Genomic DNA, 24,437 nt, shown 5'->3' on the forward strand with positions numbered 1-24,437 from the left:
AGCAGTGGAAACCTGTCGGTCACAAGAGTGAAAAATCATAAAGCTTTTCTTGGTCCCAATTGTCCTGAAATACCAGTGATCTTAAATCACCATAGATCTTAAAAACAAAGTCTGGTGCTGAGAGCTCACTAAGAGCCACAGATTCACCCTGCTGGGGCTGAGGGGTGTGTGCTGTGTGCAGGTCCTGCTGAAGCATCTCTGAATTACTGTCCCCAAATGGTCATTGTGTTTTGGTGTGTGTTTTGTCTCACACTTTCAACACTGAAAGCCCTTCTGTAACAGCCTTCCGGCAAGGGTAGCTTAGCTGGCAGTCCAGGTGGAAATGAAGCATTGTCCTTACAAGTTTGAAGATCTCCTTTCTTGCATTTCCACAGCAGTAGAATACCATTTATCTGGGTGACAGCCATTATTCATTAATTCCTGGTTTGTCTCCGCCAGTGTGACCCTGCGGGCTGCTTGATCGAGCTGACGACACAGCTCACCATCGTCATGGCTGGCAAGCAGATCTGGGGGAACATCCAGGAGGCCATTGTCCCGTAAGTTCTGACACTGAGATACCCACCTGACAGCCAGAGGAAGTTCTTGGGGTGGTTGCCATGTGAAGAAGCTGAGAAGAAGTCGGTAAATTCAGCACAAATTCTGACATGTAGGCTCATTTCGTAGAGGCTTTGATCCTCTTTTGGTGAAAGCCGTGGTTGTGAAAGCATGTTGTATTGAGGAGCTTGCTCAGGGAAGGGGAGACTTCACAGAATATCCTGAGTTGGAAGGGACCCACAAGGATGGAGTCCAGCTCTTAAGTTCTGCTTCTCCCAGTGTTAACTTGTTTTTCTCCATACACAGCTGGATTTGTAACTGGTGGGGTCGTCGGAAAGCCAGGAATAATCCCGAAAATTTATACAGTCGCTGGGAGCAAGACCATGATCTGCAGACTTTTGGAGCCTTAGGCCTGTTCTATGAATATTTAGAAATGGGTGAGTTTAAAATCACACATTTGGAATTGAGGACAGGACACCTCGTACTGACACTTTCAAAAGAACATCTTGATTAATTGTTGTGGGTTGATGGCACCACTTTCATCTGCATAACAGTGAACAATTAACTGCTGGAAATCGTTAAATAGGTCAGCCCAATTTAAAAAAAGCTGTCTTTGCATCTTGAACTGCTGGGAATTTCACAGAAACACTGCAAAGACTATTTGTTTTCCTCATTTGAATGGGGAACATTATTCTCTGTGCAGCCAGCCTCGGTCTCTGTTCTTTTCTTGTTCCAAAGCATCTTCTTAGCTGATGTCAATGGAAATTTTAACTAGGGATGAGTGCCAAATATGCTGTAAGAATGGGTACTGCAGACGTGAGATCTACAGTGGCTAAGGGAGAATCCCTTCAGCTTCAGTGCTGCTGTTCAGTCCATGAGACCAGCAGAGGGAGTGTGGGTAAGGGAATAGGAGTTTTCAAAGCTAATGTGAATATGTCAGCACAGAACATTAGTTACAAAACCTGAGAAACCGAAACTAAAAGTGAAGCCAAGCTAAATCTAAAGGAAACCTTAAAGAAGTTAGTATTTGGCTGTTACAAGGATACATTTTGTTGAAGAATGAACCTTTGTGTTGTTTTATTTCTGCAGAAATCGTTTTAAGTGCTTTAGAGTTGTGTAGCATTATTATCACTTAATTAATTTGATACAGGGCTGTGGTTTTGTGAAATTAATATACTCAGAACAATCTCCTTTTCCAGCCATGTCCTTGCTCTTCCAGAATCAGAGCTGAACCACTATGCTCCAGCACTGTCCCAGGGCTGCTAAGATAATAGGAATTTCATTGCTTGTCTAAGGTGAAGAACTTACCAGTGAAATCATAGAAGAGCAAATGACTGGTGTATGGCAATTTATTTTTACCCACTGTCTAAACCAGACAAAATGCTCTATTTCCTTTATTTGAAGTACAGTGGCAGTATTGGCTGTGCACTGAGGATTATCACATTCTGTACTGAGACACTTAATTTTGGTAACAACTGAAAGGATCATTTGTATATTTTATTGGCAATTCTTAAACTAATGTTAAGACTCCCCAGTGGAACTATTGCATATAGAATTGATATGAGTGTTTTGACTAAATCAGTAACAATAGGTGCAGGTGAGGTTGTAGTGGATAAGTAAAAGGAGAGCAGGATTGTTCTGTACAAACTGCAGGAGAGCAGAACTAGCCTAATAATAATTGAGAAATTTGGTGGATGAATATATCCCAATTCCCCTACAGTTATACACACATGAGAATACTTCCATAAGGGCAGATTTTGACACTTCCTTTTTCTCCCTTGCAGTTATTCAGTTTGGATTCATTACTCTCTTCGTGGCATCCTTTCCCCTGGCTCCCCTCCTTGCTCTGATGAATAATATCCTGGAGATTCGAGTCGACTCCTGGAAGTTAACCACTCAGTACAGGAGACCCGTGGCTGCTAAGGCACACAGCATAGGAGTGTGGCAGGAGATCCTGAATGGCATGGCCATCCTGTCTGTTGTCACTAATGTGAGTATGTCAGCTGTGCCACCTCAGCACTGATTCTTCACTGCACTCTGAATGTGAGGAACTAAAAACCAGCTGATGCTTTTTCTCCTTCATCGACACTGCATCACATTTCCCTACAAAAACCAAACCATTTGAGAGGTTTGGCTTCTCCATATATTGTCAGTGTACAGCTCCCAATCCACATTTCATCCACAGACCCACAACTCCTCTATAAATCTGCTCACAAAGTTTGTGTGCCACTTTCTTGTTATTCTATTTTTCCAATTCCCTTTCAGGCTTTTATTGTTGCATTCACGTCAGATATGATCCCTCGTCTGGTTTACTACTATGCTTATTCTCAAAGTGAAGACTCACCTATGTCTGGTTACATAAACAACAGTTTGTCAGTGTTTCTAATCTCAGATTTTCCTGAGGACAATAAACCTAAAGAGAATCCAGAAAACTTTGTCATATGCAGGTTGGTGTAATAATGAATATTTTATCACTTTGTTTAGAATACAGCATAAAAAATGAATGCAGATCTAAGTAGTTCATTAGAAATTAAATTATGTCATTCTCTTCATTCTAAAGTGGGAGAGGTAGTATTTAGGATATCAACAAGGTAATGCTTGAGGTGGTGAGAGTTCAAGCCAATAACAAAAACAATTATCTCAAAAAAAAATCACCACCATTGCTAATGTGCGTTTTGCTTTTTCTTCATTGGATATTTTTGTTCACTTAATTAACTATTGATTTTTGAGTGGTGAAGAAAATTTACGTCCCTAAAGTTGCAAACTTCAGCCTATATTTGCAAAGATTTTTAGGCTGCATAAGTGGGCGGGGAAGCAGGAATAAAGGGGGTGTTTGGATTTCAAAGCTGAAATTGAGAAAATAAATGAGTATTTAAAATCAATCCTTATTTTGCTTGATTAGACCCCAAACCAAGCACCTCAGCACTTTCAGCAGCAGCTACATTTGTTTGGTGGTGTAGAATATGTACTTAAGTCTGTCCTTTTGTGAAACCCATCTGTCCAGCCCATAACCTGTTAATGTCTGTCAGGTTTATTCAGAATGTGTTCATTACCCTGTGATCCATCCCATCACTCTGTCCTCTATTATTTGGTCATTGCCTGAAAAACAAGTGACCTGTGTACCAAATTTCACATCACACATCCTCATCCCTGCCCTGCTGCTGTGAATGTGAGGGTGTTTAAGCAAACACAGAGATAGAAACAAATTGAGAGGCAACCTTTTTCTGCAAAAGGAAGCAGAGCATTGAAAACAAGAAAAGGTTCCTTAAGTGACAGCTGTACTTGCTTGTAAGTGTCACTGAGCTTGTAGTCCATACCAGGCTGACTGTGACATTTCACCTTTGCATGTCTGTCATTCCAACAGGTACAGAGACTATCGATATCCTCCAGACCATGAGAGGAGATACTTACACACTATGCAGTTCTGGCACATTCTTGCTGCAAAACTGGCCTTTATCATCATTATGGAGGTATGTTGCCTAAAAAATCTCCTTCTGAAATTGGGACCTTATGATTTTCTGGATAGTTACTAATGTTAACATGCTGGGAGTATAAAACTATTTTTTCCCTAGGTAATACCAAGTAATCATGTCCTAAATGATTAATATTACTGGGCTTTTTAACTTCAGTGAGCTGACCTCAGAGTAGGAGCAGTGAAAATGGCTGAGGAGGCTGCTAGTGTTGATCAAAATAATCAGCAAAATGAGAAAAGGTCTTTAATGCCAGTGGAAGAGATTAAAACCACCAGTACTAGCACTTCCACTCCTCTTGCTTTCATTGAAGAGCTGTATGTGAGATGACTGTACTCAAATCCAGACAGCATTTTGCAGTGATGTATATTGGCTAAAAGCAGCTAAATCAATGGTTTGGGCAACTGGCACCTCAGTGTTAAGGCACTGTTTTGCAAGTTCTGAAGGGAAAAAGGAGTAGTTAAAGTGCTCTTCTCATCACTTTTCCTGCTGTGTTTTGTCAGCTCTCCATAGCTGAGTGTTATCAGCACAGCTGTGTGAACTTTCTAACAAACCACACAGAGGAGTTAGAAAGGGATGATTGAGATTCAGGCCTTGACACTTTCCTCTTGGGTTTGCTAAGTTATTAATGGTATGGAATGAAAATTTCCCCATAAGAGGATGTGTTTTAATAATCATTCACATCTTAGATACACATTAATTTGGTATGTATTATTCCAGGACAGCCAAAGGAAATGTATTCTATTTGTGAACAAAAGGTGACTTATTTGGTGTCAGGTAAAACAAGAGGTGTTTCATTTGGTAAGGAGTTGTTAATTTTTTTTTTTTTTCTTTTAGCATGTTGTATTCATCGTCAAATTCTTTGTGGCGTGGATGATTCCTGATGTTCCTGCCGATGTGAAAGCCAAAATAAAACGTGAAAAGTACTTAACACAAAAAATCCTACATGAGTATGAACTTGAAAAACTGAAGGAGAGACTGTGCCAAGGTGACAAACAAGCCACAGAAAAAGAGTTCATCGCCACGGAAGGGAGAATGGAGCTATCCAGAGCAATGTAGCCAAAAACCCAATGTTTGGGATTTAGCTCGTTTTAGCTTTTCTTATCTGTGGTTTGCTCAGTATGCATCATGTTGAAAGCTGTAGGAGAGTTGAACCCTTCTCTTCCAGTCCAAAGATTTTAGACTTTTCTTTAAAAGCTTTTACTGAGCTTTCAAGGATTAGGAAATCTACTTGACTGTACGATTTCAGCACTGGTTTGTATTTACCCATGACTTTGAATCCTAAATGTAATCTTGTAATCCTAGGATTTGGACTCCTAGTATAGGGACTGTTAACCTCAAAGGGCTCACAGGACATAAGAAGGTCATTACCACCAAGCCCTCTCGCTGTTCCTAATTGCAATATTCCAGGCTGTATCCCAGCTGACCTAAAATGATATCACAGGGGAACACTGCTGTGGAAATTGCTGAGAAATATTATTTTTACTATGTGATCGTTTAAACAGAACACTCCTGATGCAAAGGTTAAGGTTTGGGGTTTTTTTTGTTAATATTCACAATGTCTTATGAAACATTGGTTTGAACTTCTACACATTTTGTAGAAGGAATTGATTTTTAAAGATATATTGGCTTAATTCCACTTGGAATTATTTGTAGGCACAGAATTCAGTTAATACATACTGGTGAAGGAAAAAAAAAGCCATATTTTCATAAAGATACAATTTGCCCAAGAGTTTGCTCTTTAAATGCAGATATTGTGGAATCACCTAATTGCAGTGGGTTTTGAAAAGAGGTATGGAGAATTACAGTTATTTAATTTCTCAATCTCAAAAACTGCCATTGGAAGATTATGTTGGACGTTGGTTTTGGCCAAAGCTGCTCCTTTATTTATTTCTTTGTTTGGATTCTTGATGGATGCCAGCAAAGGGCTAAAGCTGTGTGTCTGTCCCTGATGCATAGTGTGGAGTTTGCCTGCACTCCATGGCAGTGGGATGGGAGCTGGACCACCCCACCAGCTGATCTGGTCTTGGATTTTTATCCAAAAGATTTTAAGCATGCCAAATAATCCATATTTATGCTGTTATTGTCTTTATACATAGTAGCCTAAGGCTTGGGGGTTCTTTTTTTTATTTCCTTTTGAATCTTTGGGAAGGATCTTTTTTCTGTTTTGTTAGTTGGCTTTTCTACAAAGTTACTGAGTTTATAAATGTGTACTAACTATTTGTGCAAAGTAGCTTCCAGCTGTCTATGAATGTGCCCTCATTTTCTAGTTTGAAGCAGGTAGGCATTTTAATGATTTTGCTGTATATTTAAGACATACCAACACTTCCATGCTTAGTGCCTTCTTTCTTTGCATTGGGCAAAAGGTGTGGGAAGGATCTGTGCAGGGCAGCTCCAGAATGTGCTTGCAGGGTGCTGTGAACCTGCAGACAGAGCTGCTCAGTGCTACAAACCACACCTGCCTTGGCACACTTCTGCTCCAGTGCCATGTGGCTGCTTGGGATTGCAGTCCCTAGACTGCAGGTTGTCCTAACCAGATCACTCAGTTCTCTCGTGCTGAGCACACAGCGTAGACAAGATTAGAAAATTCTGCTCTATTTGCACTTTGAAAGTTATACTTCCTTGCGAGTATACACTTAAAAATTGAGATTTGTGTTCCATGTCAGCTGAATGATGTACTGTTTACTAGCACCACAACTTAGGGTGGTTTTTTTTAGCAAACCTCGCCTGCTCCTTGGAGTACTTGGCGAGCAACCTTAATGTTTAACAGTTCCAAATCCATGTCCTGAGTGGAGCTGTTGTTATTAGCAAAAGGGTGGATATTAAGTGCCTACCTCGAGCACACACCACACAGTTTGGCTGCCAGTCAAGGAGCTGATGCAGATGTACATTTCTTATTACTGTAAGTTATTCACCTTCACCCTCTACGTTTGCTTGATCAGTCAAGCATGTTGGCAATTCATGTTCATGATGAACTGATCATGTGCTTGAATATTCAGATGTATTTGAAGTCATGGATGTGTTGGAGGAATGCATGTGTAAATAAATTAGCTCTGCTGCTTGATGTCTAAGCCAAAGAAGAGTATCAGCCATCAGTAATCACATATCCAGCACCACAGTTTGCACAGTGTGCTGCATCTTGCACATGTACTGTTAATTAAACTGCTTAATTTAGATGTGGTGGCTTTGTTACTGCCAGCAATGCGAACAGTTGCTTCGAACAGAGAGGTGAGGAGATGCAAAAGGATATTTCTGTGCAAAATGTACAACCTGATCGAAGCTGTAAACAGATTTGGAAATTCAGTGTTAGGTGCACTGTTTCTGCTTATGGAACATAAATTTCTTCAAGTAATAAAGTGTCCTAATATACAACTCTTGAAAAGATATCAGCAAAATAGGTGTGTTGTGGATAAACAATGCTATTTAAAAGCAAGGTGGGGGAAAATAGGAAAATTAATTCTTTTTGGGATACAGCATTGATATGCAGAAGCCTGAATCTGCATATCCTGAATTGGATATCCTGAATTTGAATTGATGTTTTGACTCCTACTTCGTGCTTCTTTCAGACTTATTTTTTTAATATCACTTGCTATTTAATGCAGCAAACAGATGTTTTTGTATATGTTGTATCATACAATAGAAAGTGGAAAAAAACCCGGGATCAGCTTATTTAGAAAGAAATATATATATATATAAATATATCTTAAAAATATGTCATTATGCTTCATAGCATTACTTCTTCATATAGAGAAACTGTACAGAAAACAGACTGTTGTTATATTAAAAGCTAATATCACCTTTTTACACAATAGTTTGCCTTTACCTTCCATTAAGCAGTATTTTGACTAAAAGTATCAGTGTGGTTGGGTCTGTAATGGTTCACATAAATTTTCTTGAAAAGTGACAAAAGTAAGAAGGCCTGCTCAGTTTGGAGATGTGCTGATCCTTACTGGTGGAATATTTCATTTTGATGCCATTCAATATCTAAAAGTGTCCTTCAACCAAAGTGAAGAAAGTTCTGTGTTGCAATTACTGTCATTTAATCAATAATAGATTTCCTCATTAGAACTACTTACAAAAACAAAATTGACCTTTCAGGTGTAATACAATCAGGGATTTTTTTTTTTTTTTTGCAATTAAAATTAGGGATTTTTTACCTTGGGAAGATGTAGTGTGGTATGTTCTAAGCAAAGGACTGCAAAAGAAGAGTGCTACTATGAGACACTATACTGTTTTTTCTAGGAAATTTTTTTACTGTGCTTTTACTTCTTTATGTAATGCTTTCAGTTTGAGGCAACAGGATGGAGTGAAAATAGATGGACTTTCTGCCTATCCTACATGTACCACTTGTTTGAGTTGTGCTGTCCTGTAATCTGAGTTTTTGTCTGCTCTGTATGATGTATATGACACACTAATGTTGGAATAAATTTTTTAAACGTCCTGCTAACATTTAATATGCACATTTAATAAGACCCAAGTCTAGCAAATAAAGCTGTGTTCATTTTTAATGTGCTCTCAGCTCGTGTGTGAAACTTCCAAGAATTCGGAGAGGAGGTGAAGTACTGAAAGTCAAATGGAGAAGAAATATTCATCTAGATTTCTGCACCTCATGCAGCTCCATTTTCAGGCAGCCTGCCTTGTCTGGAGACAGATTTTATTCCTGCAATGCCAGGACCTGAGGTGACTTCTCAAGTTCTCAGTCACACAGGCAGTTTCCACACGCAGCACAAAGTGCTTCACATCCATGCACTTTAAATAGCTCTGGGAAAGAGACAGCCACTGGAAAAGATGGCAGGGCTGAAGCCTTGCTACACATATTTTAATCTTTATTAAATAAACTCACTTCTGAGACCAGTGGAGGGCTTTGGATTAAGCCACAGGGAGTCTGGGGTTGAAGTTGATGGGTTGCTCTCAATAGAAGTTTTTTATCTCAGCATGTCACCTGCCAGCCTTGGGAGGTCATGTCCTTTGTAACCTTGAAATAACAAACTGAGAGACATGCAATAGCAATTAGCAAATTGCAGAAAGGGATGAGGTGAATAAAATCTCTGCACTAAAAAAGGAGAGAAGAAAAAACGAGCAAAGCAAGCAGGGTGTGATTATATATTATGGTACCACCATAGTGCTCATTACTGAGGTGACACAGGGCAGTTAATTAGGTATCAAAAGGAAAACTGAAGCATTAAAATGGAGAAGAAGTTGGTAGCAAAGAAAAGAAAAAGGAGGGAAAAAAAGATGAAGGAAGGTGCTGTTGCTGTGCAGGATAGAGGGGATATTTATGTATTAAGTTGGGAGTTTTCAGGTGCATTCAAGCTTTGCTCTTGGAGCTTAAACCTTGCTTCCACTGAGGCCTGTGGTAAATGGGTAATTTAAATTCAAAGTTCAATTGGTGATACAATGTCTTCCAAAGCCAATTATATTTTATAAAAAAGAGTAGAATGGTAGCTTGTGAGACATTTACAAATTCTGGTACAAACCTGGCTCTCTGCATGATTAGAAATCGTAGCTACCCTTCAAAAGCCTTAATTCCTCGTTAAACTTGTGCAATAAATGAAGAGATGCACCAAAATTCAGTGGTTGGATTTTCTGAATCAGAAAAATAGGTAAGGCACCTATATAACCTACCCAGATTGGAGAGTTTCTCTAAAAATGAATCCATGTTTATTAAAAAAAAACAAACAAAACCCAAAAAATTATAGGGAGCACTGAAGTAGAAGTCATTTTTCCAATACTTGCATCTCAAATTGTGTGAGATGCATTGTCTTACAGGAGTAGAAAAATAAGCTATTCACCACAGGATCAGTGGGAAGGAACAGCAAGATGTGGGAGAAACAATATGCCAGCATCTGAATCTGCAATTTGAGATGTGTAGGCTGTGAAACAAATAAAATCTTGTCTGATATTCCTCAAAATGTTCAAAATTAAGAGTATTTTCGAAAACACTGTTTCTATCTTAGATGTTTAGGGGATGCTGCTGAGAGACACAGGGGAGGGCTGAGGGCTTCTAACATCTAAAAAGTAAAGAGATTTTGCCCAGAGAGAGCAAAAGGAGCTCTCACAAAGAACTAACTTAAAAATCCTTCCTTCCCTAAACAGATGGAAAGAAGTAAAGGTAAAAAAAAGGACCATCATTACCATATGAAGGATAACAAAATTCTTTCCAGGCTGTATGAATTACTGTGTGACTTCATTAAGCCACAGCTACTTTATCTTGTCTGTCTGCCTTGGTAAGGGTGGTCACAGCAATTCTTGGCTCGGCGTCCTTAAAAAGGAATAACCAAATTAAATCTCTTTCTGGTTTTAAATTATCAGTTGTCTTAGCACACCCCTTACATCATTCCAATGCAGCTCAGGAAGGTATTTTTTAAGCAAGCACTGAGAAAATCTGCTGGGAGATGATGAGTAGGATGTGAAATTCAGCAGCCATATCAATTTTTGGAAGGTGCATACGCACATTCCCCTGCAATAATGGGTGACTCTGCTTTCTCAGTCAGAAATGAGTCAGTCTGAAGCGTTTGATAAGGGCAGGATTCTTCTGAATTATTTTGTTCAACTCCTCAACAAGCCAGTGCTGTGAGCTTGTCAGAAACATTTGTATTTAAATGACTGGCTGACCTCGCTTGGCCCTTGGGCGTTCAAAGCATCCAGCACTGTTCAGCATTTCAGTTTTGGCACTGAGAGATGCAGAGACTCTGCTAACTGCTGCTGCCATCAGGAGACATTAAATGAGTGAGCCTTTTTGTTGGGTTGGCCATTCCTTAGGTTTGAAATGCTTGAAAGGTGAAAAAGCTCAGATGGCCCCTGGTTCCTTGCCTCTCCCATGCTGGTGGCTTTTACTTATTTTTCTCAGCCTTGGTGAAAAGTAACACAAATAGTGCTGGAATGTTCCAGCACTGCCTGCTCCCCAGCCCTTTTAATAGGTTTTTCAGAAAGGGATAAAAATACTCCAGACAGAAGGTTTTAGCAGGGAAAACTGATGGGAAGGCTGGGTTCCCTGCCATGTTACCTCATCACAACAGGCAGTTTTGCTGTCAGATTATCTCCAATAAACATTTCTGCTGACAGTAGCCCATTGCTAGTGCCAGCAAACAGTAATACTACAGGTAAGCCTGCTCTCTGGTTGTGGCATCTATGTATTATTCCTCAGATACTATTCTGGCTCTGTCTATTCTGATGTAAATTGCACTATTATTTTTGGAGGTGGCCAAGATTTCAACATCTCTGTAACAAAGATTCAAGTAAAAAAGCAAAGCAGATGAAATGGGTGGGCCAAGAGATTTCTATACAGTTCACCACATAATAGCAATATGTTAATTTTAAGGTATTTGGAGTTCATGCTGCTCTAAGAAGCCCCTACAGTCAGGAAGGATTCTCTGCTTTCCCCTTTCATGCAGGATTGTTTGCCTCTGTGACAATGACAGCTTTTCAGCTCCCTCAGGAGCAGCACAGGAGGCAATGTGGCAGAAAAGTCTCATATTTTGAGTAAGGGAACAAGATCCTGTGTGTTTCATGGTGAGCAATAAGTGTCCCAGTTCTTTTTCACTGGGTTTTTGTTTGCATTTAGGTGGAAAGATCAAATGTTTCTGTGGCTGCAACCTGCCTGCCACAATGACTTGTGTTTTAATCAAAAGGTGCCACAGTATATCCAGTCACCAGGTACCAGCAAACATCCAGCTTTTTCATCAGCTGAAAGTATTCTGTGAGATGGGTAAAAAGATGATGATCTGGTTAATAGGGTCACTGCTGGGATCTGAACTGAGGGAGGTGACATGGGTATGGGAAATCACAGCAGAAACAAAGCCTGCTTCATGCTTTTGCTGTAAGTTCAGAGTGCTGGGGTTGTGTGCTGAGCATGAGGACAGAGCTGAAAATAATAACTATGAAGTCTTATTAACGACTTTATCTTCAGAAGGAGGAAGGTGAATTAACAGAAGTGTTAATCCACATGAACTGGAGAAGACAGAAAAGCTGAGGCACCAGACAGGCTTGAAGCCAGAGCTTGTGGATAAATATTTAATGTTCAGGTGTGTAGAAGAAGCCTTTAAATGTAAATGCTAGCCTGTCATCAGGTCTCCCCTGCCCAGGAGAGGGGAGCCAGTTTTTTGGCAGTTAATACAGGAACTGGAGGGGGGCATCCCAGAGGTTGGTTCTGCTGGGAAGGAAAAAGCAGGATTTTCTTTGCTTTTGCACCTGGAAGAAATTAACTGCAAAGAAACCCTTTGGAGTGTTTGCTTCATTTTCAGTGCTGCTCAAACCCTACTTCACATGTGTACCAGGAGTAACCAGACATTTCCCAGGGCACAGAGGAGCTCCCCCTCCTCCTGTGCACACTGCACTCATCCCTGATTGTCACACATCTGTCCTTGCAGGCACCAAACTCCTCCTTGGGCACAAGGACAGTCCCAGGAGCAAGGCTTTTGAACAGAGTTTCAGTGTCTGATGAGGATGGGGCAAAGACTGAGAGGGAATTTTAGTCCTTGTCGTGTTGAGAACAAATGCAACTTCCTACAAGGCTGCACTGGCAAGCTTCTTCATTCCACAATAAATGCCAATTATTTGGCTCAAGTTTGGCACAGAAATGCACAAAAATCCCAGTCGTTCTGAAGCTTTACAATTAAACCTCTCACCTGCCAAAGGGTTGATGCTGTTTAGCACAAGAAGAGAGTGAGATCAGCTCATGGTCTTTGGAGAGCATGTTCCTTGCTGCCTTTTCAAGCTCAGCTTGGCCTGGAGGTGATGTGAAAAGGCCAGCCCAGAGCAGTAGGTAGGGATTTCTCTCTTGATTTCAATGTCTCTGATCAGACCACAGTGATTTGTCAGTAAAATGTCAAACAGCTAAAATAATGAAGACAGTCCCACCACAAATCTGTTCTCAGAACGGGCAGTAGTGGCTCAGGCAGTCACAAGATGTTCATGTTAGCTGCAAGGCAGAGAGGAGACATCTGTTAAAGTGGCAACACTTGGCTTCATGGCTCTGCAATTGGGTGGAAAACAGGCAGATTTTGGTGGAAATGCAGTGCCATCTTGGACACTTCTCACGAGCTACAGGGATCTTGTAAAGTGGTTGCAAGGCTGCACTGGTTGACTTCCAACCCTGAATATTCTATTCTTTCAAATGAAGCAAAGTAGGCAATGAGCAAAGCTGGCAGAAAAACTAAAACCTTGACAAAAAAATTATGCTTTCAGAATTTTTTTTAAATTGTTCTCTGTCAAGAATTATTTATTCCTTTCTTTAATTGCTTTAATACATCCCAAGCATTAGGAAAAATGCCAGGGAAAAAACAATTAGCACATTTTGACCCACCATTCCTGCTGATTAAATTATTGCCTTAGTTTTATTCCCTGGTTGTTAACAAAATTTTTCTAAAGTAGAACTTTTCATTAAGAACAAACATCAACAGATTTTAAAATAAGAAAGCTTTAAATAGCAGGACATTTTCTAAGTGGTTATTAAGTATGTTTGGGGAATATTTTCAAATATTAAGAATGGAGGTTTTCATCATTTTTAGTTATCATCAAAGGCAAAAAGTTTTCTGCTTCTTGCAATTCTCAGCATTTCATCTTGTTCTACAACAGTGAGTTGCCAGTTCCAGCACTCAAGTTACACTTCAGATATTTGCATGTGTGAGTTGTAGTGTGACCATAGAATCAGAGAGATTATATTGTGAACATAGATATATTTTAATATTATATAGGATAGGATAGGATAGGATAGGATAGGATAGGATAGGATAGGATAGGATAGGATAGGATAAAATTAATAGAATAGAATAGAATAGAATAGAATAGAATAGAATAGAATTAGAACAGAATAGAATATATTATGGCCCATTCATATTACCTGGAGAATTAAACTCAGACTAATTCATTAATAAAAATTCTGAGAAGCATCAGCTATTTCAATACCATCAAGAAGAAAAATTTACTGCACATGCTCTGTGTGCTCAGTCTTCCCTCCTGATGCACAAAGAACTGCTGAACCTGATTTCTCTTGGAGCAGCAACTAACAAAATAATGAATGGAGTTACAATTTGGTCAGGTATTTAAGGACATTAGAATTGGGCTCCAATGTTTAGCAACATTATCAACTGTTTAGAATTACTTTAATTTTGAAGATTGCATTTTCCTGGGTTTTGTCCCTCTAATCTTTTGTGAAGTAACAAGGGTTAAAATAAGAAAGAGCATGGAGAGAAGGTAGTACAGCTGACCTGTACATCTGCCATCTCATTTGTGCTGATAAAGGGACATTCCTTCAAATGCTGGGATCTGAAAACTGTGTGTTATCCTACTGTAGGGAAATGGGTAAGCATGGAGCATTTGGGAAAAAAGCTAATATGCATGTGAAACAGAAATTGCCTTCAGCCCCCCAAAAAGCCTAGTGTGAGTCCACTCTCCAGCTGATAACCTGCCTGTGGCATGGGAAAGGAATTCCAGAACATGAAGGATTGTGAGATTTCCTCCAGAAGTGCTGGCCCTGGTGAGAAAGCCCTGTTGTGTTTAAAGTCATATTCCTAGAGACTGGGTTCAGGCAGAGAAATCTGGGCTGGTTTGATATCCTGTCTGATCACCTCTGTGCCCCAGATGGATTTAGGAGAGAATCCTCCTCTCTCTTCCCCTCACTTGTCATATTTTTCCCTCTCCCTCAGGCTGTGGGGCTGGTCACCCATCCTTTCAGGGAAGAAGGATTAATGAGCATCATTTTGAAATCGATTAGAAGTGCTGGAGAGTACAGAGAGCTTTTGAAATACAAGCAATGGATTGGTGAACACTATTTTTTGGAGAACACCACTCGAGGTACAAGACATGAGAGAAGGGAAGATGCTCCTGTAGATGGGAAAGCCTGTGCTGGGTGAAGAACTTAGGTGTGATGTTAACCAGCTGCCAAAGGCCCTCCCAATGATTTATGGTCAGAGAATGATTAATATCCTTGTCATAAATGGAAAGAAATGGGCAACCTGCCAAGGAAACCTGTCTGTGAAAGCAGAAGACAACTCAGTGCAAGGAGTGACTCAGAAGCATGAGACTGATTTAACACATGGATTCAGTGGAGATATTTATTAAAGATAAGATTCCTCCAGGGAAAGGTGTTTTCATAAGCCAGGGAAGCCTCAGAGTAAAGAAGAATTTGGAAGTGAAGAAGACATGACTGACAGAACGGATTTTTAGGTACTACTTGCTTTCCAGCCATTCAGTTTTGGGACATGTATTTATTTCAGAGCTTTGATTATTTTATGATTATTCCTAGCAGAAAGTAAAAAATCCATGAACACGGTTGTTTTAAAGGCACTAAATCTGGCCTTGGTAATGCTTCTGGTGTGTTCAGCACCTCAGAAGCCAGAAGATACCCATGGAAAAAAAAGGAATATATAACATATAGGAATATATAACCTAATGGAAGATGTGAATTGTGAATGAATTGGTTGTCTCAGACCAATTACTGGACACATCAAAACAAAACAAAACTAGGGACAACTAGCACATAAAAGTCAGTCTATCATAAGGAGGTGGGGAAAAAAAAAGATCTATACAAAAAACCATTCAGATCACTGTAAGAAAACTTAGATTCTTTGTTCTAGAAATAACCACAGTGACTTTATTGAAATCATGTACAAAGCAAGGTCTACAGTATGGATCTGTAGGAAAACATTAAGTGAGAGAGAACAAGAGAACAAACAACTAAATTTAGCAAGTTACATGTTGCAGACATTAATTACCGGTCTGCAGCCCCAGGGGTGAGCTCTGGACATCTGGCAAACAGCAACAAAACTGTGCTTGCAACCTCCCTTTGCTGACATATTTATTCCTGCATCAGTCTTGGTCTTTGCTTGGCTGTAGCATAATGGACATTTTTCACGGATAAAGCAGGTTTAATAGCTAAGGAATGCCTGTTCCTCAACAAGGCTTCAGAACAAACATATGGTAAGAGAATTTTTTGAGAAACTGGCATCACTTCTGAAAGGAGAGCATGGAGAATGTGGAAATTGTATGGAATCCTTCTCAGCTGGTAGAAAGCCATGGGCACATTTAAATTAGTCCCATACAAAGGGGCAAACACTGAATTCCTTTTTGTGCAGGAATTCACAAAATAGATACCTCTTGCTCTAGTAGGTAGGAACACAGCCCAAGCACAGCCTTTGGCATTTATCTCTTTCCTCCTTCCAGCTGTTATTTTTATAATAGATTGAGAAGTTCCTCCAGCACTGAAACAGAATAAATAGCATTGTCTTACAAGAGCTTTCTATCTACACTCCAGTATTTGGCTTTGGCAAACAGAGTGGGATCCCTGGATCACCCAGCACAGCACACAGAGGCAGCACTGATGGCAATGCTGATCACTTCCCCAGCTCTGGAAAGAAGAAAAGCCAGGCAAGAACTGCCCAGAAAAAGTGCCCTTTGGGTAGAAAAGGGATGCAACCTGCAAATCTTGGTTACAAGAGGAGCCAGGAAGTGCCTTGAGTACAGAATGGGTTGTAATAATCAGAATTAATGCAGTAAAATTCCATGGCAAAGGCCCAGCAGATGCCAAATACTAAAATGAGGGATGTTGTAAAGAAAACCAGGAGACAAAAATGCTTGTCCTGGCTTCCAGGATGAAAATGCCAGCTTAAGAGACAAACTAGGAAATCCTGAGCCTGGTAAGGAAAGAAAGTTCAGCACAAGTCTTTTGAAGTGCTTGAACTTCCAAGTCTTGTAAATAGGCCACTAAATATGCAATTAAAATTCACCTCCCCCATAGAAGAAACCCTGGAATAGCTAAAGACATCAGAACTGGTCACACAGAGGCTGAGTCACACAAAAATCAACAGACTTCCCCCAGGGGAATCAGCTGGTTGATCTACCAGATCTGTGATGATTTATTCATAACAAACAATGAGAGAAAAACAGAGGTAAAATATTTACACTGAAACAGCAGATTATGAAATGAAATGCATATGAAATCTGAGCTCAATGGTGACATTTGAATCAAGAACTTGATATTTTTAGTTGCATTGAGAGATCACAGGTATTTTTAAATGGAGAGGTTGAGTTGAGTGCTTTGGCCTGAAGTAATCTGTCTGTGTGACATCCTGATTTTCCCTCTCCCCTGTGGAACACAAAACAATCACCACTGAGGTCATTAGCAGTGCCCTAAAATAAAGCAGATGTTTTCCTCTAATCTTAATTTATGTGCTGCTCTAATACTTCTGGGGGAGAAGGAATGTTTTATGTATTCCACAAATCAACAAGAATATAATTTCTGTCTTTTGATTCCCTTAAAATCTTTTAGTCTTTGGTTTTGCTTTGCATCTTGTGGTTAAAAGAAGAGCACCTGGACTTTTCTACCTTCACACCCATGGCCATGCTCTCCAAAAATCTACCTGGCACTTCTGAAGTGTTTATAAAAGAGGCAAGACCTTGTGGCTTAGAGAATGGCACTCACATTGTCCCTCAAAAGATGCAGCAATATCAAAGAAAACTTCTGCTATTAATGAAAAATGAGTTAAAAAAACCAACAGCATCTAACACCAATGGGTTCAGTCCTGTTTTCTAATAAAATGAGACTTATATTTCTTTTGTGTGTGTGTGTATTCATTTCCCTTCACAAGCACTTTTGAACCCATTTCGGCCCAGTTTGGCAGAAACATAAATTATGCCAGAATTATGAGTTCCCTACAATTTTCAGGAAAAAAAAATTACCAAATGCAATTTGGAAAGGAAAATAAAAGAGGCACAGTTAGGGAGAAGGAAAAGGCAATCCTTCACAACATGAAGGAGCTGAGGATGCTGACAGGAAAGCACTGGAGAAATTCAAGGGAGGAGCTGAGTTCTGATAGATCTTGTCCAGGGCCTGATGGAAGGAAAAGGCAGTGGAAAACCAAAGTTGCTGGGGACAGGAAGCCTCAGGGAGTCTGATGCATTCATTAACAGCTGGCCTCAGTTACCTTAGAGGTCTTTTCCAACCTTAGTAATTCTGTGATGCTCACAGAACAAGCAATATTTGATTTTATATTATGAATACATTAATGGGAATATATTTATCAAAATATTAGCCATTTCAAGACACACAAGCATTGTTAGCTGGGATTAGTGTTATGTGATGCAGATGCAAATGTGTGACACAAGAAACCTGCACAGATTTTGTATTTTCCTATTTTGGATCCATACTGGAGACAATGTTTTTTGGCTAATTCCAAGGAAAATCAAGAGATTAAGTGGATTACATTCAGCCTTCAATTCCTGTAATGGTTGTCAGCTTGTCAAGAAATGAAACTAAAGAAGAAAATGATGAATGAAAGTCTCCCTCAGATGCAAAACATAGTTTTTCCTTGGGAAATCATGACAATCACTTTCTACCAACTCCACCAGCCCCAGACATCAACTAAACACATGATTCCTCCTTCACTTTTTTGCTACAGCTATTCTCATTGTCTCAATATCCTCCTACAGAGAAAAGTTATGGTTTAGCACTTGAAAATACCTGAGTGTCCTTAGATCACTGGAAGCTGTTCTGGCAGAGTCTGGTGGTGGAGCTGCAATGGGTTGGGTCTCTGTACCACCAGGAAATTATATTTGTGGACATGGATTCTAATTACAGCTCTGTGTATGTCTTTCTCCTTAGAGAAACAACTTTCTGTGTAATAGAATCCACACACATTCTTCCTACACAGCATTTAATGCATTTTGTGTCAATTTAGTCTATTGAAAAATCAATATCTATGCTAAAAAAGGATAACAAAAGAAATAATTGAGGCACATTAGGACTGAGTGCCAAATTTAGGTTGTAATATCAGTATCAGACCAACATGGTAGCCCAGAGCTTCCCCATCACCTCAGATGTCAGTTCACTGCTCTACTAAGCACAATTATTCTCCCAATATGCATGATGAGCTTTGTTGTGTTGTTTTCCCCCACCAGGAATAGTTTCCAGATCAGATGATGTCTCTGATGCTATTTTTGGTGTCTCTTGAAGTGTTTTTCTAGCAAATGAAAGCATATAGTGGATTTACACACCATTTGGATCAGTGCAGCTTGTGACCTGAATCAATGGGAATTTCCTCCCCTAACTTCTCTAAATACATTTTAAAATAATGCTAAGAGGCAAGTTAGCAAAAAATAAAGGAGTATTGCAAACTTATAAAATCTGCTTGTGATTATCTAATTCTAGCAATAAAAAGTCAGCAAAATATAGTCTTAATTCCTACGTTTCTCACAAGGATTCTCACATGAGGTGAAAAGATACCTGAGTGTCACTAAGACCAAACTGTCTCTTGAATAAAAACCTTTTCTAAGCTGCTAAACAACCCAGTGATGGCCAACAATAATATCATGACAGATTAATGAGAGAAAAAAAAGATCCTTAATCATCACAGTGATAAAAGCCAGGATGATGCTCTGCAATCACCAACCCTTGGCTAAATTCTGTTCTGGGTGATTGCAGAGCTGCCTTGGCTGCTGGAGAGCTGTGGCTGTGTCTGAGCCCCAGAGGTGGGAGCATTCCTGTCTGTGTGACATGACAGATGGCCTGCAGCCCTCTGGGGTCCTCTGCATGGAGCTCATGGAGCAGTGCTGGAATTCAAGGGAACAGATGTTCCTCTCGTGTGTGGGAAGAATAGAAGCATCTCTGTTTGCTTTTAGGAGAAATGGGTTCAATGCTGTTAAATTTCTCCACAGATTTAAAAAAAAAATTAAAATTAATATCGTTGTTTTCATTATTTAAAAGGCGTTTGGCATTGGGTGGATATTTATTCATTTCTTGGTATTTCTTCTCTTTAAAATCTACCTACTAATACTAAAAACAAACTAGATTTTAGACAGGAAAGGGAGGATGGAGGAAAGAAATAAATCGTTTTGTAGCATAACAGAAAAATTTCCAGCCATTGAGTAGTCCTATATAATAACTGCAACTCATCTAGGGATTTTTTTTCACAGTGAAATCTGCAATACCAACAGAACATAAAAATTGACTGCAATTCTAGTCCTTTAATGGTTTTTACCACTAGAGGGCTGAAGGAACAGCTTCGAACTGAGCTAGATTATCTAAAAATTAAGCATTGACATCAGAATGAAGACTAAGGATTTACATGCTCAGAAACAAGATATTCCTTAATTTAAAAAAACAAACAAACAAACCCTGGAGTTTGTAGCAAATCTTCAGAATATTGCATCACCTGTGTTAGTGCAGAGATTCCCTGACAAAATTACCTCCAGTTTAGTTCAAAACTAGAAACCACCCTGAAAAATGAATGTGCAACTCCTGCACTCCATCATATTTAATTTTTGGGCCTGTTGGAAAAGCAATGGAATAACATCTAGCAATGGAATAAAAGCATCTGAAGGAGTAGCCCAATTTACAAGCTCTAAGCTGCTGTAACACTGAGCTGAAGCACTGGAAAAGCTGCTCAGCTTTGCTTGACAAAATCCACATTTTATATTGCCTCTGTGGCCAGCTTGCTGCTAGATATTTCTATTGTCCCTGTGACTGTGGCCTGAAGTTCCAGATTTCTATTCCCAAAAAAGCTCAGGCTGGTTGAGAAGCACCATGTGAATGTGTAAATTCTGTTCAGACAAATTCTTCAGCATATTTCAGTCCAAGTGTGTTCTCTTTGGGACAAAAAATAAGGATAAACAGTCTTTGTGTTGCTTTAGAGATACAGGGCCAAAATCTGAGCCAAAAGTTTGACTTCTGCCATGCTTGTTGTATGACATATAAACGACCAATCTGGCTCACAGTTCAGGAAATTAAAATACCATTCAAGATGTGAGCAACACGGATCATGAGGGAGAAGAAAAATTCTGTGAGCTTCTGGTGTTGCAGCACATTGCAACTATTCCTTTCCACACCACAGTGTGAAACTCTTCCCAACAGACCATAATAACCTTGCTCTGGAGCTACAGGCACAGCCCATTTCATAAAGGATGTGTTTAGACACTGATGATGTCCATGGACACCACACCCTCCTAAATCCTCAAATTGCTGCTCTGTGCAGTTTTTTCAAGAGATTTGTCCAACTGGGAATCATCATGATTCTGGAGAATAAGTCAAAAGCCCACCAAAGTTGTTCAGGAGGTGATCCTTGCAAACTTTTCAGGGAGAATAAGAAAATTCCTGGTTTAAAACAATCTTTTTGTCACATTTTGCTGCCTGCTAGGTCAAGGTTTGGCACAAGATTTTAGTTCAATTTTTTTTAAATTATTGATTTTTTTCAATAAATAGTTTGCTAAAAAAAGAGTTTACAAAGCTGTTGCTTCTTCCAGAAAACGTTCTTTCTAGTGGCCTGGCAGGCATGATCATTATTTTGGCACTGCTGAGTGATTTTGCAGTTCCATAGTACCAAAGAAAGTAAAAAATTGCTTTGTTCTCCAGATGACATCAAATTCCATTGGATTTGGTGGACAGCTACCATAAATAGGAGTTAGAATTAGATCGTAATCCTTAATTTTTGAGGCCAGTTTATGCTTTCCTCAGCACCAGAAGTCTGCATTACACACATAGATTTAAGGGCATAACTAAGATTTTAAGCACTTCTTTTTTTCTGAAGGTGACACTGTATTATTAGGAGCAGTATTTTGTCACCTTTCAGTAGACAGAAATAACAAAATGTCTCAGATTTTATGTGTATTATCATGTGAATCTAAAGTAGCACATATATGATTATTTTTCCAAATGGGATCATTTATAAATTCTGCTTGCATTGCACTTGGGAAAGAAAAAAAAGTCATTTTTCAGTGTATCAACAGCAAAGACAAGGTGAAAAATGGAGTTTTGATAATTACTATTTTTGAATCACTGGTATGTACCGTGATTACTGTGCAGTTTTCCTCAGAAATGCTAAAACTTAGAGAAAAGGAATTTATATTGCTGTGCTGACTTTGAACTCCTGTAAAAGAGTTATATGATATTTAGGCAGTATTGAGAGGATTTTTGTGGAAAATTTTGAGATTAGATATGAAGCAATAAGAAAAAATTAGCTAAGAACCACATGTGTAATTCTTCATCTCTGAAAGAGATTAACTTTTTGAAATAACTCAGGAATTTGTTAAAACAAACTATTTCTAGAAATAAAAGGGCAGCTGAGGACTTAATCCTTTAACCTTCACATGGGCAAAAGCAAAAGAGTAGCCAATAAGGTGAAGAAAATTGGATTAATTTTGCAATTAATTGGAAAATTATTTCACAAATTAATTGCAAAAATCGCAATTAATTAATTAATTGCAAGATTTCAGGATGAAACAATAAGTTTTCTGTTCCATGTGAAAAACACAGACATCTGCAGCATCTTGGATTCCACCACATATCATCCCACAGATATTGTTAGAGCCTTTTCAGAACTGTTGATTTTTTTTCCACTGAGCATCTTTTGGCTGAATCTCTTTCCTCCTGGTCAATATGTGAACATTTAGCAGTGATCACCTGGACTAGAAGGTTCTGCATCACATCCTATTTCCCCCACCAGAGGAAAAAGAGCTCATTGTGATTTCAGCAAACTTTGAGTGAACTTTTGTGAGTGAAGTCTGTCTGTGACAGGTGTTTATTACAAAAATAATTAATAATAACAATTTGATTATTGTGATGTGCTGTTTCTTCCAGAAATGGCTTCTTCTACCGAGGTTGAACACTTAATATATTCTGTTTAAAAAGCTGACAAGGCTGTACAAATTTATCAGAACTAATGAGATTGATTAGCTGTCTGCTGCTGGCATGTGGAACCAAACCAGCTGAACTTGGTCAGGATGTGACTCAGTAATATCTATCATCTGATAGACAGAAAAATTCTGTTTCAGATATCTACAGCAGCAGAGCCTAGTCACTATAGGATTTTACTGTACCAGGGTTGTTTGCTAATTTGAGTATTTTATGCAAATTATTCTCCTAATTCTCATCTACCAAGAGAAGCAACCAATAACGTGCCATCTGGACTTTTCTTCTCCATTTTGGTGCGATATGATAAATTACTTATTTTTCCAAAATCAATCACCATTTTTTTATTAAATGCTATTATTTTACCAATAATTATTGCTGCTACTTAGTAGCCATAGCATCAAAGCCATGCCAGTGCTCAGCTTTCTAAAAAAAGAGCCAGAACTCCTTGCACAGCTTCAATAACCAAACCATCCTCGCCCTGCAGGCTGTGAGGTCTCAAATTCCAGCTCAGAAAAGGGCTCAGGACCTTTCTGAAAGGCTTGAATTACAGAATCCAATCCCATTTAATGCATCCCTGCAAAACAATATTCCGTTCCTGCTGCTGCCTCTCAGGAAAATCTATTAATATGGGTTTCCTTTGAGCATCTGCAGTGGCACAGTGGAGCCATGATACTCTGGGAAGATGTGCTTATGTAACTGTGCAGCTTTTCCTCTTCTGGGAAAAATCCTTTCCGATTCCTAATGGGGGTGACAATGCTGCAAACCGCGGAATGTAGGAATCAGGGCTGTGTTGGGATGCTAATTAGCAACGTTTCAACTGCATAGGGTTTGGTTTTGATTTATTTTCTACTCCAGAACTACTTTGTAGTTCCTTTTATACAATTTTGAAAGGGGATATTGAAGTTCTGTGTGGATCCGTCATTGTGGGAATTTCAATATTAAAATACTCGGTCTGGTATAAATGTGCTTTGGTGCTGTAAAACTTCATCAGCCCTCCAGCAGAGGGCAACATCTGAAAAAAATATCTCTATAAATCCGAAGAGCAGTTGCTTTTAGGGTATTTCAACTGCAACATATGTTTTCATCAGGGAATCTCCCTTTGAAAATAGAGTTTGCATTTGGTTACCAACTGGGGGAGTGAAGGAGAGTAATAATTTTTGAAGGATTTGTTTATAACACAAGTTTTGGGTTTGGTTTTTTTTTTTTTAAGTAGCATATTACAGAAACTTTTAGATTAAAGCGAAACCTGAGAGAAATAGAATGGTTATGACTTAGGAAAAAACACCCATTTTTGCATCTGCAATTTTCTCCAGAGAGATAAAAATTCATCATTATTCGATTGTGCAAGGAAAAAATAATTCCGATTGGAACACGCTGAGTGCGTTGCAGAGCTGCAAACCCCACAAAACGAGGCTGAGAGCCTTGCAGTGGCCTAACTAGAGACAAGACAACAAAAAAGAGACGGAAAACACTGCACGCTCTGGAGAAAGCACTCATTAATGGCTTGGCGCTGATGTAACACGAGTGAGCACCGTGGCTGCAGAGATGCGGTGATGCTGGTACCTCTGAGAGGCTCTGTGTGTGTGTCTGGCAGGGCAGCAGCAGAGATGCGGTGATGCTGGTACCCCAGGAGAGGATGCTCTATGTGTCTCTAGCAGGGCAGCAGCAGAGATGAGGTGATGCTGGTACCCCGGGAGAGGCTCTGTGTGTCTCTAGCAGGGCAGCAGCAGTGCTGTGATGATGCTGGTACCCCGGGAGAGGCTGCTCTCTGTGTCTGGCAGGGCAGCAGCAGTGCTGTGATGATGCTGGTA

General features: G+C 39.5%; 1 protein-coding gene across 1 annotated transcript in view; it reads left to right on the plus strand.

The window, feature by feature from the left end:
* Positions 1-8,512, plus strand: part of ANO5 (anoctamin 5) — a 46,587-nt gene extending 38,075 nt beyond the window's left edge. Inside the window, exons 17-22 of the mRNA XM_085063248.1 lie at positions 439-536; positions 841-971; positions 2,319-2,524; positions 2,800-2,981; positions 3,899-4,004; positions 4,842-8,512. Coding sequence (XP_084919374.1) covers positions 439-536; positions 841-971; positions 2,319-2,524; positions 2,800-2,981; positions 3,899-4,004; positions 4,842-5,063 — 945 coding nt within the window. The 3' untranslated portion in view covers positions 5,064-8,512. The remainder of the gene's footprint in view (positions 1-438; positions 537-840; positions 972-2,318; positions 2,525-2,799; positions 2,982-3,898; positions 4,005-4,841) is intronic.
* Positions 8,513-24,437: the final 15,925 nt, after the last annotated feature.

Source organism: Lichenostomus cassidix, chromosome 5 (genome assembly GCF_008360975.1).
Source record: "Lichenostomus cassidix isolate B80296 chromosome 5, HeHo_3.0, whole genome shotgun sequence".
NCBI classification, from domain to species: Eukaryota; Metazoa; Chordata; class Aves; order Passeriformes; family Meliphagidae; genus Lichenostomus; species Lichenostomus cassidix.